General features: G+C 49.9%; 1 protein-coding gene across 1 annotated transcript; it reads left to right on the top strand.

Annotated features, from left to right (window-relative positions):
- Positions 1 to 3,163: 3,163 nt before the first annotated feature.
- On the top strand, positions 3,164 to 10,039 carry TAC3 (tachykinin precursor 3). Its single transcript, XM_057703207.1, has 7 exons — positions 3,164 to 3,252; positions 3,813 to 3,931; positions 6,335 to 6,443; positions 6,637 to 6,666; positions 7,149 to 7,202; positions 7,594 to 7,668; positions 9,757 to 10,039. The coding sequence occupies exons 2-6, from the start codon at positions 3,818 to 3,820 to the stop codon at positions 7,665 to 7,667; spliced, it is 381 nt and encodes a 126-aa protein (XP_057559190.1). The 5' UTR covers positions 3,164 to 3,252; positions 3,813 to 3,817; the 3' UTR covers position 7,668; positions 9,757 to 10,039.
- The last annotated feature ends 8,491 nt before the right edge of the window (positions 10,040 to 18,530 follow it).

Genomic DNA, 18,530 nt, shown 5'->3' with positions numbered 1-18,530 from the left:
GGTGGGGGAGGGAGGCTGAGGTAGAGATGGGACCCAGGAGGGTTTAGTTCTTAGCCCTCAGTCTAACACCCTTTGCCTCCTGCACCCCCAGTTTGCTCCAGCCTGCCCAGCTCGGACCTCCTTTTCCAAATTGGTGAGAGGGGAGAAGGGGAGGAGGTGAGAGATGGCCAGGTCCAATTAGGATTAGCACCTGAGCTTCTCAAAGGCATGAACCAGTCATGCCATTTATGTGTAAACAGCCTTCCACTTCTACCCTTTATCCCACTAAAGGCTCCCAGCCTGAGTCCTGGGCCATGGTTGCCCCACAGAGCCCTGTAATTAGCTGGGTAATGGGAAGCTTTTAATGAGGCCCCATTGGCCTCTCATATAATTAAGGGGCCTTGACACCTAGCTGCTGTCCTCGCTCGGGGATGAACATGGGGCCTGTGCAGCCAGAATGACTTCTCAGTATGGCCCAAGCCCCAGGGTGGGTGGGGTGGGGAGACAAACATTTCAGGCCCCTAGCGGTGCTGGAGAGGAGCCACACTGCGGGCTGCAATGCACGAAGCTGGCCTCGGGCTTCCTTTTTTGTTTTATAAATTTTTATTGAGCACCTATTATATGCCAAACATTATAGAGCCAGGAATCCAATAGCAAAGAGACAAAGTCCTTGTCTCTGCAATGCTGGCATTCTGGTGGGAGGTGGGGTAGACAGACTATACGTAAAACTGTAGTATGTTTGATGTAGTATGTGAGGAAAAGACGTGAGGGGATATGGAGAATGGAGTGGTGGTAGTTTTAAATAGGGTGATTGGGGAAGGTGCTGGTGAGCAGGCGTCCTTGTCGTAAGTACGCAACAGAGCTAAGATTCTCTTCCCAATCCCAAGATGTAGATGTGTACCAGGTCCCAAACCTCCAGGTCTTTTGGAGAGGTGGACCCCCACTCCCTCTGGGAGACGTAACTGTTCCCTTCTACTGGTCAAAGTACAGGCCAGTGCAGTAAAATGAAGGGGAGGTTTCGAGTGAGAAAAACCTGAATTTGAGGCTGTTCTCCAATGGCTCTATAACCTGGAGCATGTGACTGAACTTTTTTTTTTTTTTTTTTTTGGGGGGGGGTACACCAGGTTCAATCATCTGTTTTTATACACATATCCCTGTATTCCCTCCCTTCCTTGACTCCCCCACCTCGAGTCCCCACCACCCTCCCTGCCCCAGTCCTCTAAGGCATCTTCCATCATCGAGTTGGACTCCCTTTGTTATACAACAACTTCCCACTGACTATTTTACAGTTGGTAGTATATATATGTCTGTGCTACTCTCTCGCTTCATCGCAGCTTCCCCTTCACCCCCCGCCCCCTCCCATACCTCGAGTTCTCCAGTCCATTCTCTGTATCTGCATCCTTATTCTTGTCACTGAGTTCATCAGTACCATTTTTAGATTCCGTATATGTGAGTTAGCATACAATATTTGTCCTTCTCTTTCTGACTTACTTCACTATGTATGACAGATTGTAGTTCTATCCACCTCATTACATATAGCTCCATCTCATCCCTTTTTATAGCTGAGTAATATTCCATTGTATATATATGCCACATCTTCTGTATCCATTCATTTGTTGATGGGCATTTAGGTTGCTTCCATGTCCTGGCTATTGTAAATAGTGCTGCAATAAACATTATGGTACATGTTTCTTTTGGGATTATGGTTTTCTTTGGATATATGCCCAGGAGTGGGATGACTGGATCATATGGTAGTTCTATTTGTAGTATTTTAAGGAACCTCCAAATTGTTTTCCATAGTGGCTGTACCAACTTACATTCCCACCAACAGTGCAGGAGAGTTCCCTTTTCTCCACACCCTCTCCAACATTTGTGACTGAACTTTTTGAGCCTCAGTTTCCTCATCTGAAAATAGGATTATTTCCTACTCACACGGTGGAGGTGATGAAAATCAGCCAGATTGCTCTCTGCCGAAGCGCCTTGCAAATGTTCAAATTCTGCACCCATTATGAACGTTGTGTCGATAGCTCTGAAGCCAGCTTTCACGTTGCCTCCCCTCATCTCCTACAGCAGCATTTTTTTCTCTCTGAGTCTGTCTCAGACCCCGACTCTGGCTCTGACTCTCCCCTGGGACTCTCTTGGGGTGTGAAGTGAGCAGAATAAGGCCCCTCAACTGTCGGGCATGAACTAGAGGCTTGAGAGTTCAAGGGAGGAGATGCCTGAACTGTAGGGAGACCAATTAGAGTGGGAAAAAAATGCAGGTGAGGAGAGACGCAATTAAGAGATCAATTCCGGAAGCGGGGCCTAGGGTAGGGGAGCAGCGCAGCCATGGTGTTCTGTTCCTCCTTTCAGACATGACAGCAGGAAGGATAGAAGCTAGAACCCTGGAAGGGTGCAACGACATCAGGCTGATGCAGGGGTCAAGAAGTGGGGTGGGAGGCCATGGGGAGAGGCACTGGCACTGGGGAGGTGGTGGAGGGAGGCCGACGCTGGGGGTTTCTGCATCCACTAGTGGGGAGAAGTACCGACCCTAATGGTCTGAGGACCAACGTGATGGGTCAGCTCCAACTGGGAGGAGGACTGAGGGAGAACTGAGGACTGGAGGGGGTGCCAGACTCAATTCCCAGTCCTCAGGGACCTGAGCCTGGTTGTCCTGATGCTGGGAGGGCCAGAGAAGCACCTGCCAGAAATTGTTTCGGCCTGGCAGTTGAGGCTGGAGTTTAAAGGGCAAAGAGCTGGTGGGTGGACAAGGAGGAGAAAGAGCCCAGGGGCGGCACCTATTGAGTTGGCTCCGGCATGGAAATTCTGTGACAAACCATGTTCAACGTCATCCCTTAGCATGCCCGGCTCAGAGGCTGTTGGACTGTGGGCTGCTGGATAACCCAGCTCACGGCTGGGTTTGTGGTGCGCGCGCGTGCATGCGTGTGTGCGTGTGCGTGTGTGTGTGTGCGTGCGTGTGTGTGTGTGTGTGTGTGTGTGTGTGTGTGTGTGTGGGGCTGCAGCCTATATCCCCCTTCCCCCCACCAGCCTCCCCCTCCCCTCCAGCCACCCTGGGATTGGTGATTCTCAGCCCCTCCCCCGGCTCCCCCAGACCCTCCCAGAGCCTTTATCAGAGAGCTGGGCCAGAGTTCCTGCCACACTCCCCGAGCCCCTCCACTCCCCGGTTCTCTCTTCACGGCAGCACCAGCAGCGTGTGTGGGGAGCGGGCAGTGCTCCGGGCCGGCTCCCCGATCCTGCTAGACCATCTGCCCCAGGCTCACAGCTGCTCCACAGGTGGGCACAGACGGGGGAATGCTGGACGGACAGGCCCTGGCAGGAGAGGACGGGGGCAGAGGCAGGAGGGAATAAAGGTGGCAGCCTTTGACGGGGGAGACGCTGCTGGGCAGGCGAGCAGGGTCAGTGGGGGTTGATGCAGCCGCGCTTGGAGCCTGTGGGCACAGGCTGACTCCTCCAGGGTCAGAAAGCCTCTGCCTAAGCCTTGGGGTACCTGGGGCTGGGAAACAGCACCCAGGATCCCTCCGCAAGCCGACGAAGGAAGTAGATCCACGCTTGTCCTATAAATCTGTCACCTCCCTGGGAGGCTAGAGTCCCCCACACTGTTGCGGCCTTGCTCATTGCCAGGTGAACATCCTGGGGAAATGTGGGATGGGGGAGCAGGGAAACTGAGCCCCTCCAGCTCAGAGACTCTCCCAGACCACGGCTTGGGCGGGAGAGTTGGGGGCTGGGGAAGCAGGGTTAAGCCAGGCTGCTGGCCGTGAATGTCCCCCACGTTTGCACCTGTGTCGTGCCCTCCTCCTCCCCACTTTCCCTGTCTTGCCCCCCGACCCTCCTAGGCAGCATGCGGAGCGCCCTGCTGTTTGCGGCCATCCTGGCCCTCAGCTTGCCTTGGAGTTTTGGCGCCGTCTGTGAGGAGTCTCAGGAGCAGGTGGCGCCCCGTGGGGGCCACAGCAGGGTAAGGCAGCCCCTCCGGCTCACCCACCCTGGCAGAGTAGGGGCGCCATCGTGGGGGCCGCGCTCTGCCCGTCCCACGGCTGTCGGGAGGAAGGTGGGACGGGCGGATGGGGAGCTACCCATCCGAGGGCTGGACCGCCCTGCCTCTCTGGCGGCCTCGTGTTCTCCCAGCATGTCTGTCCGTGTCTCTGTCCCTCTGCATGTCTTGGACACCTTGTACATAAAAGGTGCCCTACTGATCCGTTGTTTGGTTGTGATTGTCTGGTGACATGATGATTGGATGGTACTGCGAGGGTAGGATTGGGTGGTCTCAGGTTCCCTATGGTCCAGCTCAGGTTCTGTCCCTTTGCAGGGGCAGATCTTCCCCACTTCCTGGATGGTATGAAACACACTCAGAATTTCTCTCCCAAATGGTCATTTGTATGCTCTTTTACCTCAGTTATATGTATTATTTTGTTTTCAAAATTCAAATACATGCCCTTATCCCCTGCTCATCCACCCCCAGTAACCTCAGGTGCTCCTAAGATCCCAACCCCTTCTTCCTCTCCCGTGTCCCCCTCTAGCCTCTGCTTAGTCAGGAAAGGGAAAAAAAAATCCCATAAAACAGTTCGGCCCCCAATTTCCGAAGTTCCTCTAAGAAAAAGAATAGGAGTTGTCAGGGTAGGGGTACTGGGGGAGAGCAGGGAGGAAGTCTTTTCAAGATTTTGAAAAGACAGCAATTACATTGGTACAAATGCTTTTAAGATGATTACAGGTGGAACTTGTTACAAATTCAGTGTGTGAAGTCTAACTGCCTCTCCAGCTCAGATCTGTTTAGCATCTCATTACAGGAGGTGCACAGAATATTTGAACAATTTGGGGAAGTGGCTGCGTGGGAAGCTGTGGCCTGGGCAAAGAGAGAGATCACCAGCCTTCGTCCAGCTGGCGAGGTGTCCCAAGGCATGATAGGCTGGCAGCCTTGCTGGTGGCAGCAGTTGTAGCAGCTCCAAAAGACCAGAACCAGTTAAAAAAAAAAAAAAAAACGAGTGCCAGATATGGGCTGGACACTGTGTTTGGAGCCCAAAGTTCCAGCTGGAGACAGTCAGAATATCTGGGTCTGTTCCTCTGAGACAAACTTGCTTCGAGACCTTGCCCCTCTTGGTCAATAAAAGAGAGACTGCCATCCTACCCCTTCTCCCTGCAGGTCCGTGAGGAGGAGGGAAGTTGGGATGGGATGGGGCTATGATGCATGTGTGCCTGGGAAGTCAGGTTGGCACGTGTGTGGGTGCATCCTGGGTAAATGCACATCTGCGTGTGCTCAGTCACCCGAGGACCCCTGGGCTCTGGAGAGAGAGGCTCCACTGAGCTTCAAGGTGAAAATCTCCAAACATGATAATTGTCACTGTCTCTCTGCAGCCACAATGAACTGGGTATGTGGCGTGTACCCACCGACCATCCTGCTGTGCCCAAGTTGTTAAAAAAGAAACCACCAAGATGATTAAGAACCCCTGCTTGGCAGCAGGTCTAGAATGGGGTTCAGTGTGGAGGAGGAGAAGAGGCTTCATTCTGAGCATGCTGCCTTCCTGAAATTGTAAATCCAGGGGAGAGAGGGGAGAGGGCGAGAAAACCAGAGGCAGAAACTGATGAAGAAAAGAGAGGGAGAGGTGGTGGGAAGCGCAGGAAGAGAAACATCCACGGACAGTGCAGAGTGGGGCAATTTCAGGATTGCTCATGGCCCCAGCTGCCTACCCTCACCTGTCCCCAGGACTGAATCCTGTCTGTGGCTCAATCATGGAGCACAGACCAGAGGACACTAGCTCTGTCTGATGAGCCTTTCTTGGGAGTGCAGGAATTCCTGGCTCATTCACTTCGTGGGACAACCACTTCCTTGGTCAAACCGGTTCCAGATGTGCCAGGGAGAAAAGAACCAATGGCCCTTCTCACTGAGAGGTGGCCGGAGCTGGGAGCGGGCCCCAGGGGTCATTCCCCTTCGAGCTTGGGAGATTGCATGACCAACTGTCCCAGTTTTCCTGGGACTGTCCCAGCTTGAGCACTGAAAGCCCTACATGCTTGGGCAAACCGGGACAGCTGGTCAGCCTACAGGGATGCCCAATGTGTTCCCTTTGCATGTGCTTCCGAAACCTTGCTGTGCCTAGGAATCACCCGGGGGCCTGGTTAAGATGCAGATTCTGTCTCAGTAGGTCTGGAGTAGGGCCAAGATTATGTATTTTTCACAAGCTCCCAGCGGTGATGCTGGTCCCCGGACCACACTTTGAGAGCCTACTTCTCTTCTACGGTAAACCTGAAAGAAATAGGATGTCAGGTTCAGCTTGACAGGCTCCAGAAGAGGCCATTTCTTGTGAGGAAAGAGTGAATGGACTGGGTGTCAGCCTCCTCCTCAGCCCTGTTTGTTTCTCTCCCCTAGAAGGACTCGAATCTCTACCAGCTGCCCCCGTCGTTGCTCCGGAGACTCTATGACAGCCGCTCAGTCTCCCTGGATGGATTGCTCAATATGCTGAGCAAGGCTAGCGTGGGTAGGACGCAGCCCCCAGGGAGAGAGGCATGTGGGGCAGGATTCTGAAGATTGAGGAGGCCTGGGAGACCCCTTCGCGTGGGAAGGAGACTGGAGATGGCTTAGTGAATTATTGAGGGTTGGGACCTGAACCCCCTCTAACTGTCACTTTGCAGATGCCATTCCCCAGTTACATGCCTGTTCTTGCTTCACAGGTCCTAAGGCGTCATCACTTCCCCAGAAACGTGAGTAGCCTCCTCTCCCTCCCGATCTCTGCCGACCACTTGCCCAGAGCTCCCATGGGCACAGGGCCCAGTGACTGTTTTGGCTGGCCCCGGCTCAGCTGGTGCAAAGAACATGCCAGCTGCAACTGCTCAGCCAGCCTTTCCTGAATGTGAGAGGCCGCTGGGAGCAGAGGAAGCAGGTGTGAGGGGCACGGTGGAGTCTCCCTCCACTGGTGGGTTAGAGGGAACCAAGAGGATCTCTTGGCGCTGTGAAGATTCTAAGCTGGATGGGAGAATTTTAGCGCGTTCTTGAAATGTGGGGGAGGGAGAGGTAGACAGAGAGGGTGGGCTTAGGGGACAGGCTGATAACTGTGTGGAGTCAAGCTGTGGTGAGACACAGAAACAGAGACCAGAGACCCAACCTCAGAAGTCTTGACACACATCTGGAGAAATGTATCAGCCCTTCATCAGTGCTGTTGACGGTGTCGGCCCTTTTTCCGCAGGTGACATGCATGACTTCTTTGTGGGTCTCATGGGGAAGAGGAACATCCAGCCGGGTAGGAGCACGTGGAGGTCGGTGGAAGGGCTAGGGTGCTGGCAAAGATGCAGCAGAAGGCAGTTGCTTCACATGTGTCACCAGAGGGAAAGGCAGGACTTTTCTCAGCTACAGTGAGGGTTCCTCCACCCCTTCTACCCAAGTGGCTTGGATCCACGGTCCAGCCCTCCCAGGGAGCAGGAGAGGGAGACCTTTATAAGACAGTCCCGCTGCAACGGGGAGGGGGTCAGGGAGGCTCTGCTTCCTGCCCCTATCTCCCACACAGAGCATCCCTCTTCTTCCCAACTCAGTCTTCCAAAGCTGTCCTGCACAGTCTGCCCTTTGGTTTTGGGTCAGGGTGAAGGTCATATTCAGAAAGATCCCTCCTAACTACACCGTTTACTTTGCCCCAGATACTCCTATTGACATGAACCAAGAGAACGCCCCCCGTTTTGGTACCTTCAAATATCCCCCCAATGTGGAATGAGGTGAGGACTTAGGGGAAGGAGAGGGGACTGCGGGTGTGTGGGGGGGTTGCCGAGGAGCAGTCCCTCTGATGCTTTGGGTTATTAGTGCTCATAATTAATGCCCTAAATATACTGCCAGTGTCCGGCACTTAGGAGGGCATGCTTGTCTGTGAACACACACACACACATACACACACCACCCCCACCCCCCCGTCTTTCTCATCTCTTTTCAGTCTCATGGACCCCGGCTTCCTACTGAGCAGGAGTGAGGGGTGGGAAGTATCAAGGGAGGGGTTTCCCCTGGGTCTCTTTGATGAGCAACTTCTGTTGTTTGGACTCCATTCTCTTGTGATTTGTGCAAAAGATGGAGAACTCATCATCTGATAATTACAGGTACCACATCTATTCACAGGTGAAGCATTTTGCTTCCCAGCCAGGCTGAAACAATTCGGATCATTCAGAATCTCGGGTTATCGGGTCCACGATATAGCTCTCTGCAAGGGTGATTTGGGAAGAAATGCAACAAACTCTGAACTCTAATGGGGAGTAGCTGGAAACTATATCTTAATCGCTCTGTGCAGAGCGATGAATAAGAACATGGCGTGCGTCTGAATCCTGGATCTGCCACTCGGCAGCTGTGTCCCTTGGCCAGCTTACAAAACCCTCATGTGCCTCCATTTCCTCATCTGAAACATGGGGTCATAATATTATGTCGTAGGACTGCGGTTTTGAGTCTAGGTAAAGTGTTCAGAACAGTGCCTGGCACACAGTGCTGTGTGTTGGCTTTCCTGTGATTGTTGCAGTCTGGGAGGTGTGGGGAAGGTCCCAGTGTTGTCCCTGATGGGCCCTGGTCTGTCTGCCTGGAGCTATCTGGGCTGGACCCTGGGCCTGAGTGGGCTGACAGCTCTTCCACTTGGTATGTGAGTGTGAGTCCCCCGGGGAAGTGTCCTGTCAAAACACGGAACCATCTGCCTCGCCTGGACACCATCTTCCCACACACAGCAGCAGCAGCGCATCTGATGGCTTTCTTTGCACCACGACGGAAGAAGGTGTAGGGAGGGGGATGGAGAGGGACCAGGAGGCCTCCGTCTCTGCAGAGACTCCTGCCCCTCGCCCTGTGGCCCTGTTATCCACACTCACTGGTCTCAAGGGAGCCCCAAGGACCGAGAGCCGGCTCTCCGTGAAGCTGCCTGTGCGTGACTCCCCCAGCCCCGACTGGGTCTGGCCCCCCATTCAGTGTTGGGCGAGAGGGCACAAAAAGCTGTAATAACCGTAACTCGCTGATTACATGGTACTTACGGTATCATTTTGCTCTCATTAGATTGTTATTTCAGTCCTGCCGACGGCCAGATAATTATACGGGCAGCTATATCTGGATGACATACTCTCCCCGACGTTCTGCATTGGCCATAAAGATAATTACAGTGCAATTTTGCCATAGTATTTTATACAAATGGCAGAAACAAGCACATTGTGGAAATCTACTTTTAATGCTTTCTAGTGAATCTAGGCTCTTTCAGAGGGACCAGGCCCATATTTGCAGCCCTCATAATCTCACCACTGATGGTGCATTCTCACCCTATTAGGTGCCGGGAAGGATAGACACAGGGTCCCTGGGGGCTAGCATTTAGAGGAGATTAGAGGAGATGGATCAACACAGATCATTGTGCCCTCTTATTTCACTCATGTGAAACTGCTGAAAAAGGAAGTGATCCCTGGGCTTGTCCTTCCTCTGGGAGGTTTCTGGCAAGAGGAGGAGGGACAGGGTAAGGCCAGGGGAGCATTTGCCCCAGGGTGCACTGGATGGGCTGAGAGTTTGCCTGGCTCACGGGGATGCCAGGATGCTATGAACTCTGCCGCTACAGCTTTGTGCACGGGCCCCCAGGCCACAGCGTGATAAACACGGCAGCTGCGAAGATGCACGCACCCGCGGCTGGGAGCATTCAGCCCTCTGGTTCAACGGCCACAGGGAGCGCTGAGGGTTAAGACTTCCATTCTCTCTTCTGCTCCCTTACAGATGCCGCTCCCTTTCTCCCCCGCCTCCCCAGTGGGTGGTTGGTGGGCGTTTTACAGGACAGAGATGTAATTGCATCTTTTTCTGGTCCTTAGCACTCCACTTCTGGACTCCTGGGCTGCATCGTGAAGACACCTGTCGCCCTCTCCCAATCCCCAGGTGCACGCACTCCTATTTCCCTTCCTCGTCCCCATCTTTGTAACACTCTTGTGGTTTGATTCCCTCTCGATCCCTCTACCCCACCCGCTGTAGAAACTGCCTAGTGACGATCCCCAGTCCCTGCAGGCATTGACCACAGATTGCCCTGGAGTTTCTGTAACATCCTAAAAACATGATGTCTCTCCCCACCCCTCAACAATAAAGGATTTTCACATATTATGACCTAGGGTGATGTATCTGGTTGGTGGGTGGGTGGGTGGGTTTTTCTCTTTCTTGACTCTTTAGGCTCCATCATACGTGCGCGCGCACACACACACACGATACACACACGTATATCATATATAAATGGAAGAATCTTTATTTTGTACACATATCAGTTTTCCCAAGTGTCTTACTCATTGCTTCATACAATTATTATCATAAGATTCATTTAGTAATTAAGAAATGAATTTGGAAGATGGTTTCTAGCACTCAAAGACGTTCACAGACCAGGTTTAGATAAAAAAAAACCCACCAGATAGTCTGGAGAGCGTGTCTGTATTTGCAGGATGGGCCTGGGGGCTATCAATCCCTGGACCCTCCTCTATTTGGAGAAGGGAGGTGGGGATCAAGGCTGTGCAAAGACCCAGCGCCAGAGGAGGACGCACCTGCAGCACTGTGCTATTTTTCTATCCCCAAACACTGAGCTTGGGTCCCGAAACAGGTCATGGGGATGAGACGGGGACCTGTAAACAGAATTTACAGTCTAGCAGGGCTTTGGGCAAGCAAACGGTACTTGATCTTGCGAGGATGGGGCATAGACAGGGAAGTTACTATAGGGGCCAAGAAAGAGGAGCGTAGTTCTCTTTCGTGTTAACTGGCATCCTTAGTTATTACAAAGGGAACACATCTATTTCCTATTCTTCTGTACTGTTACCAGCCCCTGTAATGCGGGTCTAGTAGTCTGTCGCGTACATAAGGCACTTAAATGAGGTATGTGTGGGTGTCTTTTATGAATCGGACGTTCCAACTATCACAGCCCACTGATCCCAAGGCGGGGTTCTATACCCTAATGGGACAGCCTGGGAAGTCCTCAGGCTCCCTCTCTTAGCCTGGTACAGGGGCTTGCCCCTGAACTACCCTGATAGAAAGTCAACACTCAGCGCTCCCAAGGGTTTGTAAAGACAGGGTCATAGAGCCAGAGACCACTTCCTGCAGGTCCTTTACCCCAGTGAAAGTTCTCTCTTTCCGGAACCTGACTGGGGCAACTTTGGACCCACAGCTCTGCGGTGGGGGCGCTCATCTCAGCACCCCTGGTGTCAGGTTTATCGCTAGAGGTCAAAAAATACCCGCACCCCAAATCCTCAAGCCTTTCCCCAATGCGTTACCTTGTTGGCTTTTCAAAATTATCTAGCTAGGTGGTTTAAAAGGGGAGTAACCTTTGCAGAGTCTGGGGAATTTATTTTTGTCATGAGAGCTTCATGAGGTGGTTCTGCTCAGGGCATGCCTGGGACGTCGGGCATGTGTGCTGAGATGAGACGTGCTTTGCCAAGTAGGAGCATAAATGCAGAAAGGTTGCTCTCTGGTGGGACCGACAAAAATTGCAGTACTGGGGATTCCAGGAAAAATGAAGACAAACTTTAAATCAGATTCCTGTTTTTGTGCTTGGAGAATGCGTGAAGGAATCCTGGCCTTCCTCTTCTTGTTGTAAAGACATTGATGACTAAGAGGACCTGGTCAACAAGACCTTGGGCTGAATTCCTGGCCCTTCTCCATTTAGCTTTGTGCATGTGTGTTGTTGTGATTACATGGTGATTTACTTTAAAGACTTCAGTATTAAATGTTCTAGACCCAACTCAATGTGTGTGGAGGGGGGGACTTCCCACACCAACAAGCAGTGGTCCAACACTATCTACCTGGAGATAGTATCAGATTCCACAGGTTGAGGGCGCCGTCCTATAAGACGCCCCCCACCCCCACCGCTTCAGATGCCAATCTTAAGCGCAGGTAGTTAACTGTCTACAGATGCGAGGTTCCCACAGCCCTCTCCTTGAATTCCATTAATTTGCCAGCGTGGTTCACAGAACTCAGCAAACTCATTTACTCACTAGATCACCGGTTTATTATAAAAGGGTATAACTTAATACCAGACGGAAGAGATGCAAAAGGCAAGGTATGGGGAAACGGGTGTAGAGCTTCCATGCTCTCTCTGAGCATGCCACCCTCCTCCTTGAATCACTACATTTTCACCAGCCTGGAAGCTCTCCAAACCCAGGTCTTTCAGGATTTTATGAAAGATTTATTACATAGGTGTGATTGATTAAACCATTGACCAACGGTAATTGATTCAACCTCCAGCCCCTCTTCCCTACCTGGAGGTCAGGCGCTTAGGACTGAAAGTTCCAACCCTTTAATCATAAGGTTGGTTCTCCTGGCAACCAGCCCCCATCTTTAGGTGCAGTCTCAAAGTCACTCAGTAACATAACAGAAGACATCTATATGGCTCTCATCACTTAGGAAATTCCAAGTGTTTTAGGACCTCTGTGCTAGAAATGGGGGTCATGACCAAATATATATATATACATCTTATTGTAAATCACAATATCACAAGTATAAACAGTATAAACTTTAATCCTCACCTTTCGAGGGTTTGTTAACGTGTGAAGTACATTTGCTGGGGTCAACACTCCAGAGATGATTAAGGCAGTTAGTTGGGTAGAAAGATTGAACAGGCCCAAAACGCTTTCAAGTCCTGCAGCCTAATGTCTCAGAGTCTTGCTGGAGGTTTGGAGTCTTTTGGTTGTGTTAAAAAAGTAACAGGACCCAACTGGAGTCACTTGCACTAAGCCCTATGTCAGCAAACCAAGACTTAATGCTTACCCTAACTGCAGTTTCAGTGTCTCCCAGGAATGTGACCTTTAACCAGGCAATCTGGAATTACCTGGAGTTATCCAAAGGAAGGTGACCTTGCCTGAAACAATCCACTCTGTTAAAATACAAAATTTGGGACTTCCCTGGTGGTGCAGTGGTTAAGAATCTGCCTGCCAGTGCAGGGGACAGGGGTTTGAGCCCTGGTGTGGAAAGGTCCCACATGCCACAGAGCAACTAGGCCCGTGTGCCACAACTACTGAGCCCATGCACTGCAGATACTGAAGCCTACACACCTAGAACCGGTGCTCTGGAACAAGAGAAGCCACTGCACTGGGAAACCAGCGCATCGCAACAAAGAGTGGCCTCCACTTGCCACAACTAGAGAAAGTCCACATGCAGCAACAAAGACCCAACGCAGCCAAAAATAAATAAATAAATAAAAAACAAATCTTAAAAAAAAGAAAGATAAACTGAAGCACATTAAATTAAAAAAAAATTTAACTGACTAAATTTGAAGATCTAATTGGCTTTATTCAAAGAGCCACAAATCAGGCAGCATTCCATCTAGCAAAAAGAAAGAAGCTCCAAAGAGTTGTAGAAAAGGAAAGGTTTTTAAAGGCAGGAAGGGGATGGGACAAGGAAGTCACAAACAATAGAAAGGATTATTTCAGGCAAGGTCACTTTCCTTTGGGGGAAGGCAAGTGTCTATGAGGTGGATTACCTCACTAGTGCTGGCCAGGTAATTTCATATTGACAGGTTAAAAGTCATGTTCCCGGGAAAGGCTGAAACTGCAATTAAGTCTTGGTTTGCTGACATGGAGCTTAGTACAAGTGACTCCATTTGGGGCCTGTTTCTTTTCTTAACAGCTCTTTGCTAGAAACTTCCTTTTCTGGAATGCTTTTGCCGTATAAAAGCCTTCTATATTGCACAGCTGTTCAGGGCTCCTTTCTAATTGCTAGATGGGATGCTGCCCATTCCTGAACTGTTGAATAAAGCCAATTAGATCTTCAAATTTACTCAGCTGAATTTTTTTTAAGAGATTCGGTGTCATCAGTAGGACTGAGGGAGACTTCTGATGGCTTCAGGGGCAACAGGAAACATGGCCATGGTCCCTGCAAACACTTTTGAGTTCTCTGCCTCTCTCCTTGTTTCCAAGGGCCATGAGTAAGTTCCTCTCAGTTCTAAATTCCACTCTCTGTGTCAAGCTCTTGATCTAACTGCCTTTCCAATCTGGGGCAGGTCAGCTTGAGCTAGGTGATTCCATCCAGAACCCAATCCCCTAGCCCTTGCTTCAGACCACAATTCCCGCACTTGAGCGGAAACCCCCCGCTGTCGGTTTGTCCCTAGATTCCACGTGGGGAACTGCTGGTGGTTTGGTCTGCAGTTTCATGTTTGTTTGGAATCCTTCCCCAGATTCCACACTGGGAACTGCTGGTGGCAGCTGCAGTTCCTCATTTGCTAGGAATCAGTCTGCAGTCCCCATTGTTTGGGGTCTGCTGGTTCAGTCCTTTTTCCAGTCGCCAGTTCCGTGGGAATTGTTGGTGGTGCACACGGGGACTTTTCTTGGCCAAGCTGCAGTCACATCTCTTGGTTACTGCTGGTGTGTTAAGATGCACACGTTTGTTTGTCTTGCTTAGTGTAGATCAAGGCTATAGTTAATGGGAATCTTGGAAGCCAAAAAGTCACAGAAATTGATGAGCACTGAAAAGCTGTTAGAGCCCTCAGCACCCAACCCAGAGACTCCTGTGTCAGGCTGGTTTGGTCATAGAATGGATTAGATTGATGCCAACCTCAATAAAATTTCCATGCAACAAAGTACACTTGTAAAACACCACACAATCTCCAGCTCAGTGGCACATCCCTCTTAAGTATTAATTTGGTTCCAAGAGACCCAAAATCTAAGCTAAATATATAACAGGATCCTTAAGCTCCAAAGAGTCAAACATGCCACCTTCTGGCACACCTGCCTATTTTCTGTCTAAGAATGATGATTCCAAAAGCTATAAATATGGCAAAATCTTACTAAAACCACAAAAGGTATCTAGAACAATACCTAGACCTCCCCTAATACATCCTCCTAGGGGTCCACCACCAAAATGCTGCCCCAGGAATTAACGTCTCAGTTGTGCTCAATGGGGACACTGGAAAAGAGATTGTTCTGAAAGGCCCTATGCAAATTCTTCAACATCAACTGCAAGAGTACTTCATTTTCAAGGAGATTCATGGAAAGGACTTTAATAAGTACAGGTTTATGATAACTTTAAGAGCATATTACTGAACTAGGTAAGAATTTCCAGAACTAATGGAAAAACTGGATTTAAGCAGAACAAGTATTACTGACATGGAACTGAATAACGGAGGAGAACTAAAATTTTTATGACTTTTTTTGTTTGCAATATTGCTGGTCCCTTAATGTTTTGTTTTTCTAAATTTAAGAAAAGTTTTTTTTTCTTAAGCTATCTATGATTTACAGCAATTTGGTAACTTATACCTTTGTAAACAAAGATGAAATGTGCTTTTCCTCCCTACCTTATCCTGTCAGAATTCAGAAACTCTCAAGTATTCTTTTCATGGCAATATGATTAGTTATTTGCATAAGTTCAATAAGAATCTGCTCTCCTTGTAATGACGCAATTGGGACAACTGGCTACATTATCAATGCTTTGACTGAAATGTCATATTTGAGAGAGATGTGCGTAGACTCAGATATGACTAGGTAGCTTTAAGGAACTAAGGTTGACTTTATAAAGCCAGTAAAGCCCCTTAGAAAAATTGGCTTGGTACTCTGCTTACAGGGTTCCTGGCAGCCTTACCATGTGAATAAGGAAAGGTATTTCCTGGCATGTCCAGGAACCCCAGGATATTTTCAGGACCTTGGGAAGAGGAGAATTCATCCAAACTACAGGTTTTGCAGGTAAAATCTGATGGTAATCCTTGGCTTGGCTTCCTGGCCTTAGAGGCTTTTAAGAGTTCAATCTGAAACTCCTAGTAAAGCAGTCTTAAAAAGAGCTTATATGGTCAGTCACTACTCTTGTTGCATTTATGTAACTAATCAGGCCAAGTTAAATGCAAACAAATTGGTGTGTTATCTTTGGGGGAAAATGGAGGTGACTGTAGAGAGAAAAATTATGTTTGTAAATATTAGATTCTAATTCTGTTAATTATCTTTGAGGCTTTATAATATACCTATAAACTGGACTAGATCCTGAATTCTAATTTCCTCAGATATCTGGCTACAACTCTCCAAACTAATGTTTCCAATTTTCTCCCACTCTTTTGATTTGGGATCACTAATAACGAAGAATGCCCTTGAAACTCCTTGGAAGGAACTATACCAGGTCCTACCCAGATGGCAGCCAAACTTCAGGGACTTGGACCTTGGGTCCACATCTCCCAATTAAAAAGGGCTCCTTCAGATTTTAGGAACTGCACACCGCTGGAGACCTCAAAATCAAATTGACAAGAAAGAGGGGTACCTGACATTGATGTAGACTTCTTCCACACAAGACACCAGATCAAGACTTCCTACTTTTACTGAACATGAAACTCTTACTTCTTTTCTTTCCTTCCTTTACTCTGCCATTGGTCTGGAAAGATAACACCATCATCTATATGTCCCAGGCCATTGCTAAGGGGGGTAACATTTCAGACTGCTTTTTTTTTTTTTTTAATAAAAACTCTGATCTGTCCATTAATAGTGTCATCGTAGCAGAACTGGTTTGTGCCCCGACAGAATTTATCTCTGTCTATGGTGGTTGTCATTCTCTTTGGGCCTAGGAACATCTGGACAGCTAGTGTATAACTGGGCAATGCCTTTTAGGTTATCTAACTGTGCCCCTAACTGTTCACAGACAAACTAAGACACCTCATTGGGTCAACTCCCCTGAATTTACATCATGAAATTAGAAAGGGCCTACCAGGAGGATTTTACGACTCAGGATTTGCTTCCTTTAGCAGGTCCCTCTTCTCCTGGTGAGGAGTAAGTACAGGTGAGGCTATGATCAGGAATCTCTCCTTAACTCCTAAAGATTTTGCTGAATGTGCGGCTAAAGGAATACCTGCCCAACAGACTCTCTGGCCAAAGTTGTTCTTGATTTCCTTTTAGCCGAACAAGGAGGTATCTGTGCTATGGCCACCACCACCTACTGTACCTGTATTAACACTTCTGGGGAAGTGGAAACTCAGCTACATAAATCACTGAAGAAGCCACTTGGCTTAAAAAGGTGACTCCTCTAATGGGGTCTTTCTCTGACTTGTTTGATTTTGATCGCTTTGGGTGTTGGGGACCATGGCTCTGAATTACGCTCCAGACATTGGGAATTGTCTGCTTATAAACATTACAGTAGTCTCCCTGGTGCCCTGTATTCTCTTAGAAGCTTTAAATGCATGTTTCCGACTGCTAACCACCAAGCAAGTGATCCCCTGATACTGGAACGCCAAAAAGGAAATAAAAAAATACGACTGACTAAAAAACTGGGAGCTTGAAGTCGTGACCTGTGAATACCACAGAGATTCAGCCAAAAACCCTTCATGACCTGTGCATGTCACAGTAAAAGCTGTGAGGAGAACTTCAGAGTGACAGCTGGGGATGGTGCCACGGCCTTACATTTTGATCACCGCTCTCAGTTAAACTCAGGTTTGGTAACAATTCTTGGTCAGGAGCAACTGGGGAGAAGATTTGGAGGGTAACTGCTGCACTAAGTGAGACGGGTGGGTGGCAGCAGAGAAACTGAGCTCTGGAGAGAGTTGGGGAGGTGAGGGAGGAAAAATAATTCCCCCCTACCCTTTGAGGTTCTTGGCTGAGTAAATAATAAAAGACAGATTAACAGGAAAAAAGAAACAGAAGTTTAACAACATGTATATTTCCTGTATACATGGGAGATACCCAGGAAAACTAAGAGTTTCTAGACATTTAGTAACCGTTCTCCTCCTGGTACAGAGATGTATCTTACAAATGGACATTTTCCTTATAAGTGTAAATGTCTCTTACAAAAGGGTAACTTCTACTCACTTTTCAGAGCTTCTCCCCCGTCCACTGCTTCTTAAAAATAATCCTTATGCCAAAGAGGCATATTTTGGGGTGTCCAGTTCTGCTCTGCTCCAGGGTGGACAGGCTACCTAGGTGCGGTGGGATCTTGTGAATTCCTTCATTTGGCCACCTAGCTGGAAGGAGGGTCCACAGTGAACTTTCAGAGGGTGGTCCACCAGGGACCCACAAGTGCTTGTTCATTCTTGCAAACAGGCTTGGTTAAGCGCCGGTCACATGAACCAGAAGCCTGTGGTTAGTGCGGGGACGTGGTGTGCAGAACCACAGACCCTGCCTTCAGGAGGCTCACTGCCTAGCGCAGGAGACATAAATTAATCAAACAATCTCGCAACTTTGCGTAAAGCTTCAACAGTAGACGTTTTGACAGTAAACTTCTGGGAATAAGAGATGTGGAACCGGGGAGGCGATTTACGCTTTGAGTTGGGATGGGTTTTTCACGCCTCCAGGTACCAGAGCGAGGAGGGAGTGGTCCTGCGCCCGGAGGATCAGCGCCGCAGGGACGCAGGCCTGGGGTGGCGGTGGGGGTTGGAAATCGTCCCGCAACCGCCCGCGGGGCCCGGCGGCGGCGGTCCCCGGGCCGCGCGGGGCTTGGAGGTGGGGCGGGGGGCCCGGGAAGCGCGAGGGCCGGGCCGGGCAGGGCGCCGGAGCCCGGGTGCCTTCGGCCCGCCCCGCGCCCGGCCCCGCCGTGGGGGGGCGCTGCCTCCTCCCGGGCGGCGGGGGGCGCTGCGGCCGAGCGGCGGGGGGCGCTGCCTCCTCCGGGACGGCGGGGGGCGCTGCGGGCCGGGCGCTGGGGGCGGCCCGGGCCGGCGCGG

The sequence above is a fragment of the Hippopotamus amphibius genome, chromosome 12 (assembly GCF_030028045.1).
Source record: "Hippopotamus amphibius kiboko isolate mHipAmp2 chromosome 12, mHipAmp2.hap2, whole genome shotgun sequence".
NCBI classification, from domain to species: Eukaryota; Metazoa; Chordata; class Mammalia; order Artiodactyla; family Hippopotamidae; genus Hippopotamus; species Hippopotamus amphibius.
This window is presented reverse-complemented; position numbering and strand designations above follow the sequence as displayed.